General features: G+C 44.4%; 7 protein-coding genes across 7 annotated transcripts; 5 read left to right on the top strand and 2 right to left on the bottom strand.

The window, feature by feature from the left end:
* Positions 1–9,691: 9,691 nt before the first annotated feature.
* On the bottom strand, positions 9,692–10,491 carry CCR75_001527 (uncharacterized protein; the record flags this gene model as incomplete). Its single annotated transcript, XM_067959629.1, has 5 exons — positions 9,692–9,889; positions 9,969–10,046; positions 10,114–10,188; positions 10,265–10,441; positions 10,470–10,491. The coding sequence occupies 5 exons, from the start codon at positions 10,489–10,491 to the stop codon at positions 9,828–9,830; spliced, it is 414 nt and encodes a 137-aa protein (XP_067814704.1). The 3' UTR covers positions 9,692–9,827.
* Positions 10,492–11,307: 816 nt separating this feature from the next.
* On the top strand, positions 11,308–11,598 carry CCR75_001526 (uncharacterized protein; the record flags this gene model as incomplete). The annotated part of the gene is made up of 1 exon (XM_067959628.1): positions 11,308–11,598. One exon carries the CDS (start codon positions 11,308–11,310, stop codon positions 11,596–11,598), a length of 291 nt encoding a protein of 96 aa, XP_067814705.1.
* A 67-nt stretch (positions 11,599–11,665) lies between these two features.
* Positions 11,666–11,980, top strand: CCR75_001525 (uncharacterized protein; the record flags this gene model as incomplete). The annotated part of the gene is made up of 1 exon (XM_067959627.1): positions 11,666–11,980. One exon carries the CDS (start codon positions 11,666–11,668, stop codon positions 11,978–11,980), a length of 315 nt encoding a protein of 104 aa, XP_067814706.1.
* Positions 11,981–12,118: 138 nt separating this feature from the next.
* Positions 12,119–14,005, top strand: CCR75_001524 (uncharacterized protein; the record flags this gene model as incomplete). Its single annotated transcript, XM_067959626.1, has 1 exon — positions 12,119–14,005. One exon carries the CDS (start codon positions 12,119–12,121, stop codon positions 14,003–14,005), a length of 1,887 nt encoding a protein of 628 aa, XP_067814707.1.
* A 198-nt stretch (positions 14,006–14,203) lies between these two features.
* Positions 14,204–17,324, bottom strand: CCR75_001523 (uncharacterized protein; the record flags this gene model as incomplete). Its single annotated transcript, XM_067959625.1, has 10 exons — positions 14,204–15,259; positions 15,354–15,880; positions 15,946–16,020; positions 16,064–16,120; positions 16,179–16,262; positions 16,324–16,548; positions 16,622–16,699; positions 16,756–16,947; positions 17,022–17,111; positions 17,192–17,324. 10 exons carry the CDS (start codon positions 17,322–17,324, stop codon positions 14,204–14,206), a joined length of 2,517 nt encoding a protein of 838 aa, XP_067814700.1.
* Positions 17,325–17,391: 67 nt separating this feature from the next.
* Positions 17,392–20,856, top strand: CCR75_001522 (uncharacterized protein; the record flags this gene model as incomplete). The annotated part of the gene is made up of 1 exon (XM_067959624.1): positions 17,392–20,856. The coding sequence occupies one exon, from the start codon at positions 17,392–17,394 to the stop codon at positions 20,854–20,856; it is 3,465 nt and encodes a 1,154-aa protein (XP_067814701.1).
* A 779-nt stretch (positions 20,857–21,635) lies between these two features.
* On the top strand, positions 21,636–23,204 carry CCR75_001521 (uncharacterized protein; the record flags this gene model as incomplete). The annotated part of the gene is made up of 1 exon (XM_067959623.1): positions 21,636–23,204. The coding sequence occupies one exon, from the start codon at positions 21,636–21,638 to the stop codon at positions 22,746–22,748; it is 1,113 nt and encodes a 370-aa protein (XP_067814702.1). The 3' UTR covers positions 22,749–23,204.
* Positions 23,205–23,842: the final 638 nt, after the last annotated feature.

Genomic DNA, 23,842 nt, shown 5'->3' with positions numbered 1-23,842 from the left:
GACGGACTTTCTGATACATCGGATGGGTCTCGTCACACTGATGGACGAGGCCCTCATCTCAAAAACCAGCTGGGAACGAGGTTCCCAGCTGTCATGCGAAGGTGTTAACCCACGCCCGCGAACAGGATAACTCGTTCGCTGCCCCTTCACATCACGGTGGTTTTGGATACGTTTCACAAGTAAACGTTGACCACCGTGGGAATCCACCAATGGTTGTGGCGGAGAAGGAAAAATTAGATCCGACCCACGTGTCGGATCCAGAGTCGAAGATCGACAAACTCGATCGCTTCCTCCATCATTTGGAGGAAGGACTTGATCACGAGCGCGGTAAGCGTCGCTTGTCAGAGCAGACGGTGTAGGCTCATCATATCGAACGGTTGGAAGACCGTTCGAAGAGTGCGTACTCAATGTTGGATTATGAACGGAATTATCACGCTCTTCGTGATGAGCTGTCGTCAGCTCATTGCGATTTCGAGGATCTTCAGACGCGACATGAGAATCTCCAGATTCAGCATGACTATCTGGTACGTGACCACAAGAATCTTTAAGGGAATCTTGAAAAGGGTGGTTGGATCCGTCCTCGGAAGAAACCGCTTACTGATGGTACGGGTGGAGCCGACCAACGTAAAATGTAGGATGCGTTCGCATCCTACGTGGCAATTCTATTGTGTATGCTTTACCTCTGCGATGTAGTACACGGAATGGCCCAATGAACTTGGGTAACAGTTTACTGCTACCCAGATTAGTGACTACACGCTTAGGTAAGTTTACCGTAGAGAGTAGTACTAGGTCATTAATTATAAATGAAAGAAAATTTGCTCTTCCATGTTTGTCTGCGCTCCGTTTCTGACGGTCCACTGCGTTATCAATGGAATCTTGTACGGAACGGACAACAGATTCTCGAGCCGGCAAAAAATTCCTCTGCTGACGCATTTGTTTTGTCTGTTTTAGTGCGCTTTGTGCGCACTGCCATGACATCTTTCTCTTCTTCGATGTCGATTACTTCGACATCGACATCATTTGGGTCGTTGGTAACTTCGACGCATGCTGAGCATGAGCCAGAGTTGGTTTTGCTCGTGCAAGTCCCCCCCCCCCCCCCTCTTAAACTAGAGGATCCCTCTTATTGGGTCGGAGTGAGTGGATGGCGTAAGCCATTTACGAAGAACGGTGTATGGGTTGTATATGCATGCACCGAATTGTTGATGGAAAATTTGATCTTCGGTAAAAATTCGTCCGATTCTGATACGATTGGACGATACTTTGAAGTATCTCTTCGAGGACGCGATTTACGCGTTCCGTCTGACCATCTGGCTATAAATGATCAGAAGTTGGCACAGTAGCCGTTTTCCGAGAGATCGGAACACGATTGCCAAACCTCAGCCGTAAACCGTGGATCTCTATCCGAGACCAGTTCACGGAATAACCCGTGGAGTTTGAATACCGTGTCGATAATGACACGGGCACAGCCCGGAGCCTTTATCGACTCTGGTACTGCAGCAAGATGTACCATCTTGCTGAATCTGTCTACAAAAACAAGATTCCATTGTTTTTGTGATCGTCTTCGGGAAATCCGAAGACGAAGTCCATAGACTGGCAACACTCTGCCGAAAGTGGGAGAGGTTGGAGAGGAGCACGGGATGAAGGGCTAGGCTTCACCCGTTGACATAAATCGCAAGCACGAATGTACTTGCGCATGAACTGATACTGGTGGGCCAGTAAAAGCTGCGACTTACTGTGAGATAAGTCTTCTCACGTAAACGATACCCACTTGTTGGTGCATCGTGACACTCATACATGATGCGCAAGCGCAAATCATTGTGAGTCGGGACGACGACTTGTGGAGTGTCGCCGGCAACGGCTGTGTAATACAATAAGCCGTTGCGTGTTGTGTATCGATCGGATGACGATCGATATAAAGCCGGTAAATCTTTAAAAGAATTATCCGTTGGATTCATCAGATGACCCATTAAACGCAGAAGGTCCTTATCTTCTGCGTGGCTTTCTTTATGTCATCTAACAAGGTTGATGACGGAACACTTGAAATGAGTCTTGCAACAGTGGGATTATTTTCACTGTTGGAATGCACAGCCGGCTCGAAATCGGGTCGGCGTGATAACGCTTCAGCGACGACATTAAGTCGTCCTGGTTTATATTCCACGGAGAAATTATATGCCGCGAAGAAGGAAAGCCACCTAGCCATTCTTTGCGAGAGGTGTGGGCTGTTAATGGCCGTGCGTAATGACGCATTGTCGGTATATACGATGAACGGTCTACCTCCGAGGAGATAGACCCTAAATTTAGCCAATGCATATTTTATGGCAAGGCGTTCCTTGTCATGCACTGGCTAATAGCGTTCAGCTGGTTGCAGCTGGCGCAATTGGTAGACGACGTATTGCATTAACACGCAGCCGATTGCAAAATCGCTGGCGTCACAGACCACGTGGAATGGTCTGTCTTAATCTGTAATCGCCAAGATGGGCGATTGCATCAAGCTTTGCTTGATACCTTGAAAGGACGGCTGACAATCAGCGTTCCATAGCCATTTCTCGTCTTTTTTCAATAGACGAGAGAGATGAACAGTCATCTCGGCATAATTGCGGGAGTACTTGTGCAAGTACGCCGCTAATCCAAGCAACTTTCTAAGTCCCTTGACATCGACTGGAACTGGCCAGTCGGTAATTGCCTTAAACTTTTCGGGATCAGGGCGCACGCCGTGTTTTCCGACGATGCACCCAAGAAGTGGTATTTCGCTTGCAGCGAACATACACTTCTTAATATTAGCGTACAACTTATGCATTCGCATAAGTGTAAGAACCTGATGGACGTGAGTTTTATGAACTTCCACGTCCGTATTTCCGTCCATTGCCCGGCTATGGACGAATTCATCGTCAAAATAACTCGGTGCGAATTCTCGCACCGGTCTCAACAGCTTTGTAACGCATCTGTTAAATGTATCAGGGGCGTTACGAAGCCCCTAAGGCATTACTAGCCGTTCCCAGAGCATCCCACTGGGGGTGCTCACTGCTGTGTACGGGATGTCCCGCTCACGCATAAGGATTTGATAGAACCCATCCATCAGATCCATAAACGAAAAGATCGTACTCTTAGACATACCATCTATGATTACGTCTTTTCTCGGTATCGGCGTTTGAGCCGGTACTGTTGCAGCATTCAGTTTGTTAAATGCGTACACTATTCGCCACCCTCCTGTGGCTTTTGGCACACAGAAGGTCGGAGAGCTATGTGGAAAGGTTGACTCCATCACATGGCCCGCTTTTAATCGATCGATGAAGAATTTATCGATCGCAAGTTCTTGTTCACGACGCAGTAGCCACTGCTTCATGACACAGTACTTCGAGCCCGGTTTGAGCTCGATCTCATGTCGAGTGCCTTTTTCCTTTGGCAACTCGCATGGAACTGCTTCAGGGAATGCACCCCTAAATTCAATAAATCCTTGTATAAACGATTTGTCTCAAGTGACTCCCAGGATTGAGTAGTATATCTCTCAATCCGAGTCTTCACATCGAGGACACATTCGTCCATCGATGAGCTGCTGAGAACCCGTTCGTTCTCCGCAAAAATTACCACTGACCGTATATCGGTTGCGTATTCGTCCTCTGTGACGAGTACGCAGATCTGCCTGATTCTACCATTATGCAGATCTCTCAAGAACCGCTTGGGTATTAGGGTTGGTAATTAAATTATCACCGAAGTTAACTTCCGGAGGCGCATACAGATCAAGAGTATAATCGCCTACTTTTGATCTGTCATTAATCAAGACATTCAATGTCTCGGTTTCTTCCTGAAATTTATTTATCTACAGGCTGCCGAGTGATTAAAACATCGGGATGCTGAAGTCTAGTCACTTCAGCATCAACTATTTGAGGAGATTTCTCCTTAAGTACGCGGGGACTTATTCCATCAACGTCTTCCGACTGCGGTTGCACTATCACAGTCGGTTCCTCCATGGTCAACTCTCTACTCGACCTAGGATCATCTTGTTGTCCCTTTTGGACAACCGGTATCTTCCTTAAATTTCGCCAGCTAGGCGTAATTTTCATTACTCAATCCACTCGACAATATTCGAGTAGTGGACCTTCGGCGCTTCCTGTGCATTAACAAAGCCGCCGGCAGCTGACTCCACAGTGTGATTGGCCTTCACACAGTGATCTTGTGCAGTCGTACTAACGACCGTACCACAAGTGAAGCCATCGCACTCGCTCGTTGTGTATCCACACGCTTGTAGACGCCCCAAGACGTTCATCAGATGGCTATCTGATGAACAAGTGACAATCTTTTCGGATCGATGCTGCCAACTAATTCTTGGCTCATACTTTCTGAGCCAAGGTAAACATAGGACGACATCAAGTTTGTCATCCAAATCCAGTACGATGAAATCATCATCGTACTGTAAATCCTTTACCGTGTAGTGAAAGTTCACTACGCGTTTCATTACTGTTATCGATGCGCCTGTCGCTAGACGCACCGTCATCCTCGTTGGCTAGATGTCGCGCTCAACATATCTGAGCCTACGACCCTCTAGTGACTGGCGAAGAATAATGTTATTCGACGCTCCACAGTCTACTAGGGCTCTGAGTGACAAATCATTTGTCACTTTTAATTTAAGGTGATGAGGGATACCTCATCACCAGGTGCAGAGACACATAATGATTGTGTGCCTGGAGCAACTTTCGTCAAGAGATTTGCAAATTCTCTTGAGGTTGCTGGATAAGTAGGGCGTTGCGCCCCTACTGACCCAATATTACTTTACATGGTAATATTATAAAGGCTTATCCATTGGTAGATATAGACCATTATATCTGCTTTCTCCGCGGTCTAGTCAGCACTTGACGCGTGCAAAACGAAAGACAGATAAGACTTTATTACATGTTTTGTATTAGCTTATAATTAAGTCAGTATTGAGTAGATAGATCAAAAGAACTTAATTATATTATTACAGTTTTTTAATCAACCCTCTTTAAAGCAAGTGTTTTAACGAGAGTCTTCCTCTGCACTTACTATTGTACGTGAAGTGACGTGAGGCACCACTCGCACTGAAGCAGTGCATAGTGGACTAATACTGAAGCAGTACAAGTCGGCAGTGCCCCGTTACACCTGGTAGCACTTTGTAGTCCGTTCAAGGACCACATTTCCCTCATCTAACATGTACATGTTAGATGATAGTTGGAATACGCATCACGTTTCCTTTTGAAAGCTATTCCTTTCTAAGTGACATAGAAAGGAGTGCGGTCGAACTCATTCGTTCGACCGTAGGAAACGATGCAATCTTGGCAATGCTGTCTAATTTGGACAGAGATGCCCTCCATTAAGCTATCGCCAAGTTCATACAGCATGAACTTGACGAGATGAAGAAAGAAGTAGCCTTGCTGAATCAGCAAGGTTCTCAACAGGCAGAACTGTTGAGGTTACAACAGGTACAGACCCCTGTACCTGGGATGACGCAAACGCGTCGTCCCGAAACCTTAAAGATTTGACATCTCTAAGTATAGGAAAGTCGAAGAAGACTCCCTTTTAAGATGGTTCGTTGAGTTGGACGATGCCATAAGGGCTTGTCATATCGTCGACAAGCACGTGCAAGTCGCATTTGCTCAGTCAAATTTGGCAGGTCGTGCCGAAACTTGGGCACTAGGCCTTAAGTTGCGTGACTCATATGTCTTTGGGTCGCTAGAGGCTTTTGAAGCCCGGCTCAAACAGACGTTTGAACCGCCTAGGGCTGAGTTCAGAGCTCAATCAGAGCTTCTGAAACTCAAGCCAGGCAAGTGTGATGTTCACGCTTATGCCCAGCACATACGACTCTTAGCGAGTTGTATCACGAACAACCTAGTTCATGTACACACGTTGATTACGGTGTTCATGCAAGGTCTTACGGATGGTCCCGTAAAGATTTACCGGTTCCACTTGGAACTGGATACGCTGGAAGAAGCAGTATCCGTTGCGGAACAGGAAGACTTTAGTTTGAAACAGGCTCAAGCTAATTTGTCATCGTATAGTCCTCCGAGACGACAAGAGCTTGGAGGTCGAGAACCTATGGACCTCTCTTACGTCGTAAGCGAGAGACCTCGCTTTTCGAACACTACGCGATTGCGGAGATGCAATCGCTGTCAAAATTTAGGTCACTACGCTCATGAGTGCAGTGCCTCACGCCCAGTACCGAGAAGTGCTAAACGTAATTATGGACAGAATGCCAAAAAGGTGAACGGTAGCGAGTCTGACGTTATTGCGAAATCGCAACAGCGAGGCGGACCGCCGAAAAGCTCATTTCGCCTTTCCCTTAAATAAAATCAGAACTAATGACTATATTTTTTATATCTAAAAAACGGTCGGGGTCAGTAGGGGCGGGCCGCTATTCCAGGTCAGAGAGCTATATGGGGAGGTTGACTTTCTTACATGGCCTGAGTTTAATCGATCGATACAGAATTTATCGATCGCAAGTACTCGTTCACGAGGCAGTGGTCACTGCTTCATGATATAGTACTTCGAGCCCGCTTTGAGCTCGATTTCATGTCGAGTGCCTTTATCCTTAGGCAACTCGCATGTAACTACTTCAGGGAATACATCCCTAAATCTAACTAAATCTTTGTATAAAGGATTTGTTTAAGTGACTCCCAGGATTGAGTAGGATATCTCTAAATCCAGGACACTTTCGTCCATCGATGAGCTGCTGAGAATCCGTTCGTTTTCTGCAAAATTACCACTGACCGAACATCGGTTACGTATTCGTTCTCTGTGACGAGTACGCAGATCTGCTTGATTCTTCCACTATGCAGATCTTCAAGAAGCGTTTAGGATCTAGGGTTGGTAATTGAGTTATCTCCGAAGTTAACGTCGGAGGCGCATACAGATTAAGAGCATAAGCGCCTACTCTTGATATGTCATCAACCAAGACATTCAATTTCTCCGTTTCTTCCTGGGATCCTATTTCCACAGGCTGCCGGGGGATTAATCACTCGGGATGCTAAGTCAAGTCACTTTAGCATTAACTATTTGAGGACCTTTCTCCTTATGTATATACGTGGGGACTTATTCTCTCAACGCCTTCCGACTGTGATTGCGCAATCACAGTCGGGTCCTCTACGGTCAACTCTCTACTCGACCTAGGGTCATCGTGTTGTCCCTTTTGGACAACCTGTATCTTCCTTGGATGTCGCCCGCTAGGCGTACATTCATGTCTCAATCCACTCGACCTCTTCGAGTGGTGGACCTTCGGCGCTGCCTGTGCAATAACACAGCCGCCGGCAGATGACTCCACACTGTGATTGGTAATCACACTGTGATCTTGTGCAGTTGTACTAACGACCGTACCACCAGTGAGGCCATCGCACTCACTCGTAGTACATACACACGCTTGTGGACGTTCATGACGTTAATCAGATGGCCATCTTATGAACAAGTGGCAGGCATCTTTACGGATCGATGCTGCCAGCTGATTCTTGGCTCATACTTTCTGAGCCAAGGAAAACCTACGATGACATCAAATTGTCATCCAAATCCAGTACGATGAAATCAGCATCATACTGTAAATCTTCTAACGTGTAGTCAAATCTCACTACGCGTTTCATTACTGTTATCGATGCGCCTGTCGCTAGACGCACCGCCATCTTCGTTAAAGGATGTCGCACTCAGAATATTGAGCCTACGCCCCTCTAGCGACTGGCGATAAATAAAGTTATTCGACGCCTCACAGTCCACGAGAGCTCTGAGTGACAAATCATTTGTCACTTTTAATTTAAGGTGATGAGGGATACCTCATCACCAGGTGCAGAGACACATAATGATTGTGTGCCTGGAGCAACTTTCGTCAAGAGATTTGCAAATTCTCTTGAGGTTGCTGGATAAGTAGGGCGTTGCGCCCCTACTGACCCAATATTACTTTACATGGTAATATTATAAAGGCTTATCCATTGGTAGATATAGACCATTATATCTGCTTTCTCCGCGGTCTAGTCAGCACTTGACGCGTGCAAAACGAAAGACAGATAAGACTTTATTACATGTTTTGTATTAGCTTATAATTAAGTCAGTATTGAGTAGATAGATCAAAAGAACTTAATTATATTATTACAGTTTTTTAATCAACCCTCTTTAAAGCAAGTGTTTTAACGAGAGTCTTCCTCTGCACTTACTATTGTACGTGAAGTGACGTGAGGCACCACTCGCACTGAAGCAGTGCATAGTGGACTAATACTGAAGCAGTACAAGTCGGCAGTGCCCCGTTACACCTGGTAGCACTTTGTAGTCCGTTCAAGGACCACATTTCCCTCATCTAACATGTACATGTTAGATGATAGTTGGAATACGCATCACGTTTCCTTTTGAAAGCTATTCCTTTCTAAGTGACATAGAAAGGAGTGCGGTCGAACTCATTCGTTCGACCGTAGGAAACGATGCAATCTTGGCAATGCTGTCTAATTTGGACAGAGATGCCCTCCATTAAGCTATCGCCAAGTTCATACAGCATGAACTTGACGAGATGAAGAAAGAAGTAGCCTTGCTGAATCAGCAAGGTTCTCAACAGGCAGAACTGTTGAGGTTACAACAGGTACAGACCCCTGTACCTGGGATGACGCAAACGCGTCGTCCCGAAACCTTAAAGATTTGACATCTCTAAGTATAGGAAAGTCGAAGAAGACTCCCTTTTAAGATGGTTCGTTGAGTTGGACGATGCCATAAGGGCTTGTCATATCGTCGACAAGCACGTGCAAGTCGCATTTGCTCAGTCAAATTTGGCAGGTCGTGCCGAAACTTGGGCACTAGGCCTTAAGTTGCGTGACTCATATGTCTTTGGGTCGCTAGAGGCTTTTGAAGCCCGGCTCAAACAGACGTTTGAACCGCCTAGGGCTGAGTTCAGAGCTCAATCAGAGCTTCTGAAACTCAAGCCAGGCAAGTGTGATGTTCACGCTTATGCCCAGCACATACGACTCTTAGCGAGTTGTATCACGAACAACCCAGTTCATGAACACACGTTGATTACGGTGTTCATGCAAGGTCTTACGGATGGTCCCGTAAAGACCCACCTGTTCCGCTTGGAACTAGATACGCTTGAAGAAGCAATATCCGTTGCGGAACAGGAGGACTTTAGCTTGACAGGCTCAAGCTAGTTCGTCATCATATCGTCCTCCAAAGGACACAAAAAACTGGGAGGTCCAGAACCTTTGGACCTCTCTTGTGTCAAAAACGAGAAACCTCGCTTTTCGAACAACAAGCGATTGCACAATTTCAAACGCTGTCAAAAGTTAGGACACTACGCTCATGAGTGTAGCGTTTCACGCCCAGTACCGAGAGGTACTGAGCGTAATTATGGACCGAATGCCAAAAAGGGCAACGGTCGCGGGTCCGACGTTGTTGCCAAATCGCAACAGCGTGGCGGTCCGCCAAAAAAGGGTCGCTTTAAATATTATCTACCTTTTAGATAATCTATTAACTAACAACCTTATAGTGTTAATTTCATGTAACGATACACCCCGTTACAGTAGATCCGTATCCTCCATAAGAAATAAATATGTACGGCTCTATAATTTAAACAGAGTTGTTTTCTAGAAGGAAGACCGGACAACTTTGATAAAATATAATAACAGAGGTTTTTTATAATTGTTTTGGTCCACAGTTGAAACCAGGCAAAATTAATAAAACAAAGAATACATCTAAAGAGAGAGGTATCAAAAGAGAGGGATTTAGCTGTATCATTAGTCCAAAGATCATAAAAAAAGGTTGTCCTATAATTATTTTCTTTACCCTGATTTTTCTCAATTTGAAAATTTATAAGCTAATGAGTTCCATACTTTCAGCATAAAACGGAAGATTATTATTTAACTTTGCTTGTCGTCCTTGACGAGTTCGGTTGCAGTGCCAATATCCGATTCCGCCCAAACTGTAGTAAATACACCAAACACATATGATACAGATAAACATTTTTTAAAAAGCTGGAAGAAAGTTTTCAAAGCACACACCCGGTCTGTTGGAGCCTAGCTTTGGTCGGTCCGGCTTGGCAATGGTGACGCGCAACGTCTTCCCGAACAGCTCCGAATCTGAGACCGATCAAAAATGTATTATCTTAAGCCGACAGCAGTATTTTGATATGGTATACTAACGTACCATCCATGTTGTCAATAGCTGCTTTAGCGTCTTCTTCGTCTTCAAACTCAACGAATCCATAGCCTTTACCTTTTTCTGTGAAAGACAAGGAATACCAGATATACTCCACTTCAATGAGTCAGGATTCAATTATTTTAGTTTGCAAACGTACGCATCCTGTACTCTGTAGGAATTTGCACGCCTTTAATAGGTCCGAAGGGTATGAAGGCTGTGTAGAGCGCTTGCTCCGTCACTTGGTTATCCAGGCCACCGACATACAGCGCACGTTTATCAGTTTTATTCATCGAGAGCAAATTTATAGCCAGTGAAAGCTGAGCAACATCGTTTTCTGCTTGCAAAACATTTAATTTACTTACCGCCTATCCATTCACCACGCATCTATAACCCGCGGCCGGACCCGCTCGAGCGTGGCCCACCGAAGCGCCTACTGCGCGAGGAGCAGCATATTGGTGAATTAGCTGCTTCTTAAAAATGTGTAGCGTGGCGATTTACGCTAGGAGGTTTTCATGGACGGTGGAAATCGTAGAAAAAAAGGTGTTTTAACGATTTGGAAAAGCTGCTAAAACAAACTTTTGTAGTACAGGCAACGATGGAAGATTAGAAATTCTCTATGATCTTAGATGGACTAAACGCTGTTATGGAAGTCCGCATCAACGACATTGAATCGGCTGATATCTCAAAATATGGTATGTCTTAGTTTTAAGACGTACCATATTTTGGGAAGAATCGTGACTGAAACTTATTCTTACGGGTGCTAGATTTCACCATTAATCGGATTTCATTTTGTCGCTGGGATTTCTATCGCTGTAAAAAGCATGCGATTATTACAGCGTCGTTAAATCAATTTAATGCGCCGTCCGGTAGTAACTCCCACGCTTTTTTTTTGGGATACAAATTGGATTTATATAAACCAGATACCTATAAATCGCATTGCTGGGGACCAAATGGAGCAAAATAATTCTCGCATACCGAACATTAATCATCACACGGCTTATCCACTGATTGTAACCGGGACTTCGCGTCCGACATTTCTCAAAAAATCGCTTGCAAGTAATTTTTCCAATTCAGGTCGGACGCAAAGTTTGGTCTTCAGGGTGCGTATTCACGAAAATTTTCAGATAGCGAACGCAACTGCAACTTTGAAGGACATCAAATTGCTCAAAAAAAATTAGGGGAATCACAGGTAATGATTTAATGCAAGAGCAGGAAGTAGCTAAGAATGTGCAGAGACGATTGCCTTCAGCTGCAACACCAACAACGCAACCCGAATTAAATTTACTTGAGGATTTCGAACCGGCCTCAGCGAAGGCATTGATCTTTGACCCTTTAGTCAGTGTAAGTGCCTTTTTAAATGAGTGCATGCACCATGATGAAATGGTTAATATTGCGATTTTTGTCATGTGTCAGGCGAAGATCTCGATGACTGGAGACTTGCTTCCATCCCAACAGCCGCAACAAGTATCACAAGTTCCCGCAATTTTTTAATTCAGTAGCCTGCGCTGATCCACTTGCAGCACCCGTTGTACCAAAGCCCGCTGGTATCAATTTAAACATGTTCGCTAGTCAAAACATTAAAGGCATCCAGCAGTCTCAATATCAGCCACATCAGACTTTTCATATACCGTTCGGTAATTTTGGTCAAGCCACAAAGTGTCAGCTACCAGCGGGTGCGCCTGTGTATGTGGGGGTGGCCATGCAGCAACCTCAGCAGCACCAAGTGTTTTGGAATTCTGTCGCTGGGCAGCAACATGAGGTACCAAAGGGCGTGAATAATAACATATCGCACCTTCTGAATCCAGCAAGCCTTGACACTGACCATTCTATTCAACGCGGCATAGATATAGACGCGTTTGCTGGTCTTGGCTGATTGCACGGATAAATTTGCTTCAGACACTTCGTACAAAAGAATACTCGTAAATTTTAAAGTCCGCTCGCGACACAAAATAGGCAGAAACAAAAATTAGTATATTATTTAGTAACGTAACACATGAATAGCAACAAAATCATGCCTCGAAAAAAGTTCAAGTCTTTGGTTGAGCTGTCTATCGTGACCGTGGCACGCTACACCCCTGTGCAAGATGTTCTCAAGTATGTCGAGTATTTGCCCACTGCAATTCGCTACCAGCTTTTTAACGAGCTATCGAACGTGCGATTGCGCGAGATGGAGGTCGCGTTGGAGTTAGCTGCGCAGCACGAACCACCTGAACTATGCGACGGCTACGACCCCCAGGCAGGCGACAAGTTTCTGTTTGACCAAGAAACACAAAGCATATGGAGAAGCCGTATTGATGCAGCTAGACTGGGCTACGAGTATCCTCTAATGAAAAAGACAGTGGGCACGCAAGGATGCCGACGCAACAGTCGGCATGTATTCTGGGAACATCAATTTCGAACTATGCTTCGAGCGCATACATCAAAAGTAATTGCTGGGAATGCAGCTGCTCCTCCAAAGCATCAACGTCTATTTGAAAACGTTGTTGAGATACTAAAAGTACATGGCCGAGAGATTTGCCAGGAAAATTGCAAGCTCATCCTCTCACTTGGACGATTACAGAGACTTGAAGTGCACCACCCAGAGCAGCAAAACATGTGTTGGAAGACAATGCGGCAATTGATCCACGAGCACTTGTATCTGAGAGAATTGGGCTTTTTTCATGGAAAAATAAACGATTATCAGATGGGTCAGATTCGCGATACATTAATGAGGTCAAATTTTGCGTTAAGCCCAAAGCTGACATGTCACGGAATTACAACACTTGAATTAGTATCTGTGAAAATTCGACACGAAGGCTTTTGCCAATTGGTATCTCTCGTTGCAAATATGTCGCAACTTCTTCAATTGCGATTGAGCAATGTAATCACAGATTTTGAAACAAAGTTGCTTATCGACGCAGCATTTTGTGCCCCAAGGCTTGAGCGTCTGTTTTTAGAGCATAATGAGCTGGAAGATGACGCGTTTATAGGCCTTTCGACGCTGCAAGCGCCACTACCATTACGCCACCTCCGTCTACGCGACAACAATCTGTCATTCAATACGGTTGAAGCAATTTGCAATGCAAGCCTAAACAAAGTGTTGAATCTAGCGCATCTCGAATTTACAAACAATGTGCAGATCGGTAATCTCGGTATAAATGCCCTCACCCCGGTGCTAACTTCTCCAGCTTTGCAAGCCACTACAGCACTGACACATCTTGACGTTCGCGATTGCAATTTTGGCCTCGATGGAGCTATCAATTTGCTGATAGCGCTCGGCCAAAACAGGACGGTTACGCACTTAAATATTGCTCAGAATTGTTTTGGCACTGGCTTTGACGATGTGCTTGCAGCGTTTCTGTTGACAAATAAATCGGTATCTCATCTCCAAACAAATGGTGTGGGCTTAGGTCAAAACGGTGTATCTGCTCGTTTACTGACAGCACTAGAGACAAATTCGACTCTGGTTTCACTTTCAATGGGCGCAAATCGTTTGCGGAACGATGGAGCAGCTGCAATTTTTCGATCAGTAGTGAAACGAGCTAGGATTAAGCCAATGATACTGGTAGACTTGAGCGGAAATCTACTTACATTAAGTGGACTTGTGTTGATTGCCGAGATTCTTGAAGCTGCTGCAGTTGCCAATGCACCATATTGTGGCAGCAATGAACAAGTAGACGCTCTCAGGCATCGAAAGCGCCGTCGTACAAATGATCTGGTATCTCAAACATCACCTCGTTCATGCAGCACTGGCAACAAATTTATCGAGGAGTTGTGGCTGCTGAATAATGAATTTTTAGAGTCTGACGAAATCAAAAGTAATAGCTCATCGCTTATTGCTTCGATTCGAAATTGCGTGGGTCATCTTAGGAGCAACGAATGGGCAAGTTTTCCTCAAGTGTACGACGATGAAGTGTAGAGCACTACATGCAAGAATAAAGCCGATACCTATAAAATGATTTGAATTTAACTCATGAGGCTTTTTTCTAGACTGTCACGGTGCTATAGAGGTTATCAAATGAGGTGCAGACGAAAGCAGCATAAGCATTAATGATTACAAAATCTCACCACGACCCAGTTGTGTGTTGACGAGTATGATTAGTTGCTTTTGCCCGCGCTAGGGGAGTTGCCAATCACGCTCTTCTTGTTGCTCGATAAGTACACGCTGTTTTTGTTGCAGCTGAACCATATGCGACTGCAACGAGTCTATAATACCTTGGAGCGGGTGACGGCTAAATTTAAACTCTTCATCCGAGGGATTATTATCGTTATTTCTCAATGGGTCATTGTCACTCTCGTCGTGTTCCTCATCTTCATCATAGATCAAATCGTCTCTATCGACCGTTGATACATTTCCACTCAGACGGCGTTTCTTTGTCAAATTTAATCTTTTACCGGGCTGCTCGTTTTTCTTACGCGTAAAAACTTCCCGCAGGTCGGTGCAAGTGACACGTTTCGAGTGCAAACTTTTCAGTGGTGGAAGACCTTTTACATGCACATGACAATCCCTTGCATCATTACAATTACTTGATACAGATCCTAGAACACCGATCAAGTAGTGAAAGTGTGACATGGAGCGCATAAATACTCTGACGCGAATGAAACGCACCTTCGTTATCTGAAGAGCCGGCTGAGTGTTTTTCAGAGTCATTAATGTGCAAATCAGCGTCAGTTTCATAATAAGTATTTTAAAATTTACACACGCAAGACAATTAAATTCAGACAGGTTTTGATCGCAACTGAACAATTTCAACAAACCTAGACTTGATTGCTTTTCAGAATCAGGATCGTGAGCACCATCTTCCATGCCTGTTTGGAATGCCTGAATTGGCGACTCTTCCTGTTTATCGCCGTTGAAGGCTCCCTCCTCATAATCAGCTCGAGAAGTCGCGGTCAACAACTCATAATCACGCTTCGCACTACAAAAATTATGAGTCTGAAATGTCTGCTGAACTCGAGAGTTGGCAAATTTATAGTCATCTGCCCGAGTGTCGTTATTCACGAAATCTTCATTAGAGTTGTTGGAATGCCTATTAGAATTCTCATTGGCTGCATCATTTTGACTGTTTCCAGCAGACTTTGCCTCAGACCCTTCATTCACAGCGGCAAGGTATTGCTCTTTAATACCTTGGTCAGACAATAACTCAGACGATTTGTTGCCGCTAGTCATATTCTCAAAGCCATCCAATGTGCCAAAGCCTACACATACAGCAAGAAGTCTGGGTCAGTATCTGCAATCGTAAAAGACTATTATTTTGACAACATACGCTGCTTATATCGAGTGAGAATGTGCTGCGCGTTAGCAAAAAGCTCGAAAAATTTGAATCCTGGATCCAAGATCGATGGTTTAAGCCGTAATTCAAATCACAAACGCTGCAGAGTTTGGCGTTGACGGTTATTAATTTCGTACCGGGTGTTGCACTTGCGACAACGCTGAAAAAATGAACTATTTTGTTCGATCGGTACAGTCCGATTGAGTACTGCATGCACCGAATAACGTGAAGCAGTACGGTTTCTTTCCATGGGCATTGTCCGACCATTTCTTGTATGAAAGAATCAAACTGGCTAGCAGGCAATTCGCTCGCTGACAATAATTTACAAGACGATGATGGCGTCACTGCAGTCGCTGTAATACCACTATGCTTACTCACAACCGATATGGTTGGTATTGATGAGGCTGAGCTTGTGCACGCCGTATCATGAATTGTAGGTGTTGCCTTTCGGGTTTGCGATAGATGTGTTCGCGTCGTTTTGCTTTTTCGTTGTTTACTGCGTATCGATGACAGACGATGGCCTGTATGCAAAACCATATATTAACGCAACACTTCTAGAATTAGTTAAGGCGATCATGTGACGTACTCAAAGATTTTAGCGCAAAAAAGCCAAAAGCGTAAGGATCGTTAATATCTGCCCAGTCTTCCTCGAAAACACGACCTGAGAATGAGCTAACACGTAAGCCTTGCTGCAAGCTACATACCTGCACTAAAAATCTTGTACGCTTCTGAATTCGGATCCGAAATTGAGTCTGGTAAATCTGAATCAATAGAAATTTATTTTGTCATCTGTACACATGATGATTGTCTGCTACGTACTCGCTGCACGTGTCGTAGATGCCCTTTTGAGAAACTTATTTTTCATGTCAAGAAGTTTGTTCACACATGAACCCTCCGATCGATCTGTGCACGCGGTCCCATGTTTATAGTTCGATACACATTATTTCTACTAAATATTGCTTACTTAATGCCACTGCAACATCTTTGACGAGGTCGGAGCTTCCTGTCGTTTGTATCTGAGTCGTTATTCGAACGACAAAGTCGATTAGAGTCGCCATGTCTGCTGACGACCATATCTGCGGTTTTTTGCTAGCTACTACTATTTTTTTCTCCGTTAACCGTTTTGGTGGTACATTCGTAAAAATATCTTTGAGAAGCTTTAACCGCATTTCTTCCACTTCGGACCGCTCTGTATTATTCAAAGGGTTCATGCTTTATAATTCTTATAATTCACAGATTGCATTCAGAATTAGTATACGTACGGCTTAAGCGACGATTTTCAGTCATGAAAATCTCTCGCAGCGCATAAAATTTGCTTTTTGTTTCCGCGATAGATTTGCCTGCTCGTTCCAACCAAAATGAATACAAAATACTTTTGCTATTTTTCTCCTCCTACCCCAAAGCTGCACTTGTTGGAAATACTTTTCCTCGCTATGAGTAAACTGTCCTCGGTATTGCTTGGCTTTCTGGAAGAAACGACTGAGCTCGTCCGGTAGCCACACTCCACCAGCTTTATTTTCTGGTAGCTGATAAATCGATTCGTAAAGATGTTCATACACGTACAGCTCTTGTCGATTTTTCACAATTACTACCTTGCACAAAAGCACCATTCAAAAAAATAATACAAGCCGCTCGTATCCTTCCATTGTTGCAGTACTGTACCGTCCGTCCGAAAATTTTTGGTACTCAGTCGCAGCCCAAATTGTTCCATCAATGCTCGCACCATTTCAAGAATTTCAGCTGTCGCTTTCTCTACGCAAGGGATAAATTTACAAGAGGCCGGGATAGCTTGCTAATTTGTTGCAATGCAAAAATATCCTTTAATTAGCTACCTGGTAGCCCTGCACGCACAATATCGGCAAATCGGCTGTCCGATGCATAGACATAATACTGAAGATGCCTGCGAAGTAGCGTTAGCAGCATCAAAATGTCGTCGTCGCCCCAGCCTCTTAGTCGTACAAGCATCCTTTCACTAAGTTTACAGATACTTAAATGACCATTTTTTTAACTTAATGAAAATTAACCAATCGCCATGTCGGACGTGGAGATGGAACCAAGTAACCAGCGGGCTCTCCTGATCCCTGTAAAGAACTCGGAACAGGCGGTCGAAGTCTTTGTCGATGAGCTACCAGATGACGTTAATGACATTATTGATATTCTCCGCGCCGAGGTAGCCCCCCTTACGGTGTGGCTGCAATTTGCCGTGGAGTACTACAACCAAGGTCATGTAGCTCAATTTCAAGAGATTTTGGCCGTCGCATCAGAGCCAGGAATCGAGGAAATTTACAAGGACAATGCATCACGAATGTGCCGAATCAAGTTTTTTGTTGCCTTGGCAAGCCACGCTGTGAATGCCATGTGGAACGAAGAGGACGAGAAGAAGCGCGAGACCATTTCCCAGCGTGCCGTGGGCTTCTTTCAACGTGCGGATCGCCTTGATCATCAGCATCCAATGACTCTTGTGGGAAAAGCGCTGATGTTTATGGCCAAAAACGAAGATGATCGTGCGGATCGATTCATCAAGAGTGTATTAATTTCAAACAAGACAAACCTTCCTGCCATTCTAGGCAAAGCTTTGCTCTTGTATCGCAAAAAACAGTATAAGGATGCAAAGAAACTGTACCTCGAGGCGATAAAATTGCACCCTCGTAGTCCACAGGCGGCCAACATGCGCATGTGTTTTGCCTACTGTTGTTACCATCTAGGAGCTGTCGAAAAAGCACGTGCTGTCATGCGATACACGGCTTCCTTGGATGAAACTAATGTCGATGCCGTGATTGCAAATGCCTTGTGGCAACTCGCAAGCCAGAGTCGAGAGGAGCGTGCAGTGAGCATTCGGGACGAAAGCTCGCGCTTTATGATGATGATCCACCATGCCCATGCAATTGACAAGACTAACCCCACGGTTTTAAATCATTTGGCAAACCATTACTTTTCTCAATGGATTCCACTGCCTTGTTCCGTGAGCGTCGTCCGTGGCTCTGCTGTGGTCACAACTTCGAAAGATATTTCCAATGAAGTCTCACCTGGTCAAATTATCTGTATCGGAGACAAATACGTGGCGTACATAAGCCGTCAAGACGATGCCGTATCATCATCTGGACTCAAGCTTGATGGACCGTATCGAGACGAGTCGGCTTCGACAACAAATATCGCTCGAAAAGACTATGATAAGATGTTTACGCTTGCTGGCACTGCATTTCATAGTACCAAGATCCCTGAAATTCGTTCGGAGAGCTGTTACCTCATGGGTCGAGGTTGTCACGCTCAAGGTCGGTACAAGGATGCGTACAGTTACTACTTTAATGCTGGACGACTGTGGCCAAAATTTGTACTTCCGTGGTTTGGACTTGCTCAAATGTATTACGAGCGCAAGGAATTGACAAAAGCTGCTTCGTACTTGGAAAAAGCAAACAAGGCATATCCAGAAAATGTTGAGATTTTGTCGCTCTTAGCGGATGTGTATGGCAAGCTTGGCAAAAAAGAGGGAGCTGTAGGGTTGCTTCGCCGTGTCGTCGAGCTAGAGCCGGGTAATGTGGAGGCTTTGATCGGTACGGCTGAATTGCTTCATGCATCTCCCGAACGAAAAGATCGGATCATAGCCATCTCTTCCTATATTGCGGCTGAAAAGGTGATGAACAATGCTTCGGAGCGAGTTCCGATGGAGGTTTACGTGAATCTAGGTGTGCTTCAGCAACGAGTTGGCAAGACTGCTGATGCTATCAAGTGTTTCAAGAAAGCCCTTCGACAAATAATTGATGAAAACTCAAGCACTGAAGAAAGCAAATCAAAGGAAGGTGACGCTAGTGAAGACTTAGACGTGAAGCCGACAGCCGAAAAAGTCACAATCTTGTATAATATGGGTCGAGTATATGAAGAAATGGGCGATCGCGAACAAGCTAAAACGCTTTATAATACGATCTTGGAAGCTTTTCCGAATTACACGGACTGTTTGTTGCGACTAGGCTGCATGCTTCGAGATCGTGGACAAGACAGTGAAGCAATCAAAATGTTTGATAAAGTACTTGAGGTCAACCCGACTTGTGCTGAGGCCTCGTTACTTCAAGGTAATATCCACTTGAAAAAGCGCGAATGGGTCTTTGCTCAAAAGAAGTATGAAAAAGTAATGGGAATGCCTGGTTTAAAAAACGATCCGTACGCTTTCTTATCCATGGGCAATATATTCATGAGTAATCTGGGAGAGAAGAATCGCTACACGAAAAACATGTCCTTAAGCGAAGTATATTACAAGAAAACCTTAGCGTCGCACCCACGTAATATCTACGCTGCCAATGGATTGGGGATTATGATTGCTGAAAAGGGCAATTTTGAGCTTGCGAAGCAAATTTTTTCACAGGTGCGTGAAGCGAGCCCAGATATGCCTGATGCGTGGATCAATCTTGCGCACATTTTTGTCGCGGAGGAGCGTTATCAGGAAGCGATTCAGCTCTACACGGTGAGTCTGACCAAGTGTTATCAAGGACAGGACCTTGAAGTGCTTTTGTACTTAGCAAAAGCCTTTTACGAGTCAAAAATTTTTACAAAGTGCATTGCCACGCTTTCCTGCGGTTTGCACATGTATCCAAACGACATGCGGCTTTGGTACAATACCGGGCTTGCCCAGGAAGACTATGCTGTATTAACGCTTGGACAGGAAACAACCATTGCTCGGTCAGCGGGTGGCAATAATGTTCCTCAACATCGTACAATGGCAGACGTGCAACGCGCAATATCAGATTTGAAACGAGCGCAGCGTATTTTTCGATTTTTGCTCCAGCAAGCTGAGGCTGTAAATACCTCTGGTTTCAATGAGAAGAAAAAGCACCACAACAATTTGCCATTTGACAAGGAAAAAGTGTCGGATCACGAAAAGTTTTGTGGCGATACGTTGACGAAAGCTAGTTACCACTTGGAGTTTGAGCGACAAAAAGAAGAAAAACGCCGACTGGAAATTGAAGCCCAGCGCATGTTGTTGCGTGAGTACGAGGAGCGCGTGGCTCGCGAACAGGAAGAGGTGCGTGTGCAAGAAGAAGACTTGCGCAAGCGTCATGAGGGTATTCGATTGAAACAGGACGAGCGATTAAAGAAGCTTCATGAAGGCTGGAGTGTGCGCGAACGTGAAGAAGAAGAGAAGAAAGTGGTGAAGAAAAAAAGTGGCAAGAAACGCAAGAAAACAGAAGATCAGGATGGTGGCTTTATTGATGATGGAGAGGATGAGCTGGAAGAAGACGGTGACAATACCATGTCTATTGAGGATATGAAAAATCGCAATGCTACGATGAAAAGGTTGGTCGAGAAGCGCAACAAACGCGCGCGAGGTGGCTCCGATTTGGAAAATGGCAAGGAGGATTCGACTGGCCTTTTCGGCTCTGATTCAAGTGACGATGAGCAGGCAAGTGCAATAGCAAATGACGGCGATAAACGTAATGAAGCAGCTGTAGAAAGTCGGGAAGCAGAGAAGAATGATCTTTTCGGCTCTTCCTCCGACGAGGAGTAACGTTCATTACAAAATACTCGAAAGTGTATGCTACCTTTAACATGTAGCTTTTCGTTTTATCGACACTAAAGTCGCAAATTCTTTTGCATTATGATCACGTAACTGTGACTATGTACCGAGCACTAGTGCCCTGTCAAGCGGCGACAGCCAAAGGTGACATTAGCTGTACAGGACTGCATCCTATTAATTTACAAGGCTGAGGGTAAAAAAGCAGCTTAATGCAATCAACAGCTTAGCTGTAACAGAATAAATTGCAAGCGTCTCAGATAGCTGTTTTTATCAGCTAAATGACTTTGAAGCACAAAGGCTTCAATTCCACCACGAGACGATTAATTGCTTTTTTAAATAAATTTAATACCCGATCACACACTTATTTAAAGTGTCCGATGCTGTATGGTTGAGTGGCCCTTCTGTCTCGATGGACGACCCCAGCCCGCGCATACGACAAAATACAGAAAAATTGGTTTCGGCGAGCTAGGCCAAAATGTTGGTCGATGTGAAAGCTCGTATGCAAATGTTCTTTGCTTTCATCGAAAAATCTAGGGTGCGAGGCAGCAATAGTAAGCGAAACATCAAGTTCACAGAAGTAGCCTAGTTGTGAAGCGTGTCGATTTTCACATGGTGAAGCATAAGAAAATCACGAGATTATTGCAAACCCGACTATTGGCTAGAAATTTCGAACCCTCGCGTCTTAGCAGTCTCGTCGGAACGTAGAACTCGGCATGCGCAAGTGAATCTCTAGCTTACTTGCTAAATCGCTGCCACGCATTAATAACTAGATGAACTCCACGTCACGGTACTCCTACTCACGCAATGGTGATCGAGGTCGAGTTGACGAAAAATGCCTCGTACGTGTCCAAATCCCCAATGTTGACACGAGCGATGGTGGTAACGTGCGCTATCACGTGCGCGTCACGAACTTACGGTGCGGAAAAATGTGGGAAGTCTTACACCGCTTCTCTGAGTTCCTAGAGTTGCGGAACGAGCTCATTGACTTCTTTGACAAGACCGACAAGAAATGTCCTGGATGCCGCAATTACGAAAAGGTGCTGAATCTTTTCGAATTTCCACGCAAACACGTGTTCACAAGCGTCACACCTGTTGTTATCAAGTATCGAAAAACGGCCTTGTGTAACTTTATTGCTTTGCTCGTTTCTCACACTTTTACGAACACTCCAAAGTGTCCAACGTGCAGTGCCTTTCCCTTCACTAGGGTCCGTGACTGGCTTACGACGGATATGGCAGCCTGTGGTGTATCGGGAAGTACAATGGATTTGCCTACAACAGAGGCATTTCGTGACACAATGAATGTCAAGGATTTTACGGATTTTCATCCAGTGTCGAACGAATCGACAGTTGACCAAGACGGTCGTTTTGTTGGGACCGCCACCTCGAAGCATAGGCGAGGTGCTAGCCGAACAAGGCCCACGAAAAGCAGTCCGTCGCGGCCTGAACACAGACTGATTTCATCCAAAAAAGACTCAAAGTTGCAGCCGCGGTATGACGATGGCGACTTATCAATTGAGTCCACGAACAGTTTACTTTCACCACCTTCTGTTGACGAATTTGTTGTTACTGCACCGTTACCTATCAAGCAGACTCATATGCTGAGATTTTTTGAAGATAACGTAAAAAAAGAGGACGAGGAAGAAAAAAATTGTTTGGTGTCTTCTTCTGCGGCATCTTCACAAGCACCGAAGCATCAGAAGGAACAGCTATCGTCAGATAGCAACAGTTTGCTCGTAAGTGAAATCAAGTCGGCGGGTACTGCATTCAAATTTGCCAATGACAAGGATTTCGATGAACCTAATGAGAGAACCTCGGCCGAAATTATCGGCTTTGACCATGAGGAGAACAAAAGGCTTAATCTTGATTTTATGAATGGCAGCTGATAGCTGTTTACAAATTGTAGAGTCGGAATTCCACAGTGATTATAAAAAAAACTTTTTTTCGTTGTGCAAATCTGTCAGCAATGTTTACTCCGACGCAAATGTTTAATATTTATTTGATGATCCTTTCATTCTAGTCGAAGATAGAAACTAATGGTCGTGCAGGCGCTGTGTGGAACCCCCTCACCAAGCAGTCTTGCAATGAAATTAATGGGATAACAACATGTCAGATCAATATGACGAACGCACACGAATAGGGGCAGCCTGTCGCTCGGCCTTGTGATTGCCATATGTTGATATGGCCCTCTTACATCTCATGTCATAACAACAATCTAACGTTAACTTTCGGGTAAATTAATGGCATCTTGCCTTTCAAATTCAGGTCCAAAGATACGCATCTGCCGACAGTGATTATCAATGTCTACGTTGCATCTTAATGCAGCAATTGTAAAAGCATTGATGCCAACTCAATCGATGTCATATACAAATGACTCTTACAATGTTTTTGTAACGGGGCACACATCGGACGTGGTCGCCGCCAGTTGTAAAAAAATCTGGCGGCCGAAATCTATTTTAAATTGGCTAGGGTAAGCTTTTTAATTTAAATAACTGAAAAAAGTGCAGTTCCCCTTTTGACCTTAAAGCGTTAAGTTCCTTTCTAAGGCTTGCGCATTGATCTGTAAGAGATAGAAGCCTTTCTAAGGTATATCCTCTTGGGCACTAGTTGCCACTTGGTTCTACGAACCCCTATATCCCTTAAACTAGGATTCCTTAAGCTTTAATAGCTTGTACGACTCCCTGAGTTGTAAAACCCATTCGTTCTGTAACGGGGTGTATCGTTACATGAAATTAACACTAAAAGGTTGTTAATTAATATTATCTAAAAGGTAGATAATATTTGGAGGAAATTACTTTAAATAGTAATTTCCTGAATTCTTATCCATAAATAGGTGTAGACCATTATGTCTATTTATTCCGCAGACTAATCAGCTGTAGAAGTAATCAAAGAGAGTTACGAGATAAGATAGATAAGAATTCATTTACATGTTTAGTATTAGTTTATAGTTAAGACAACATTTACAAAGATAGATTAACAA

This window comes from Bremia lactucae, assembly GCF_004359215.1.
Source record: "Bremia lactucae strain SF5 chromosome Unknown BlacSF5_NotPlaced_200_SHOA01000120.1_2678225bp, whole genome shotgun sequence".
NCBI classification, from domain to species: Eukaryota; Oomycota; class Peronosporomycetes; order Peronosporales; family Peronosporaceae; genus Bremia; species Bremia lactucae.
The sequence above is the reverse complement of the archived record's forward strand: the minus strand, read 5'-3'. Positions and strand labels throughout refer to the sequence as shown.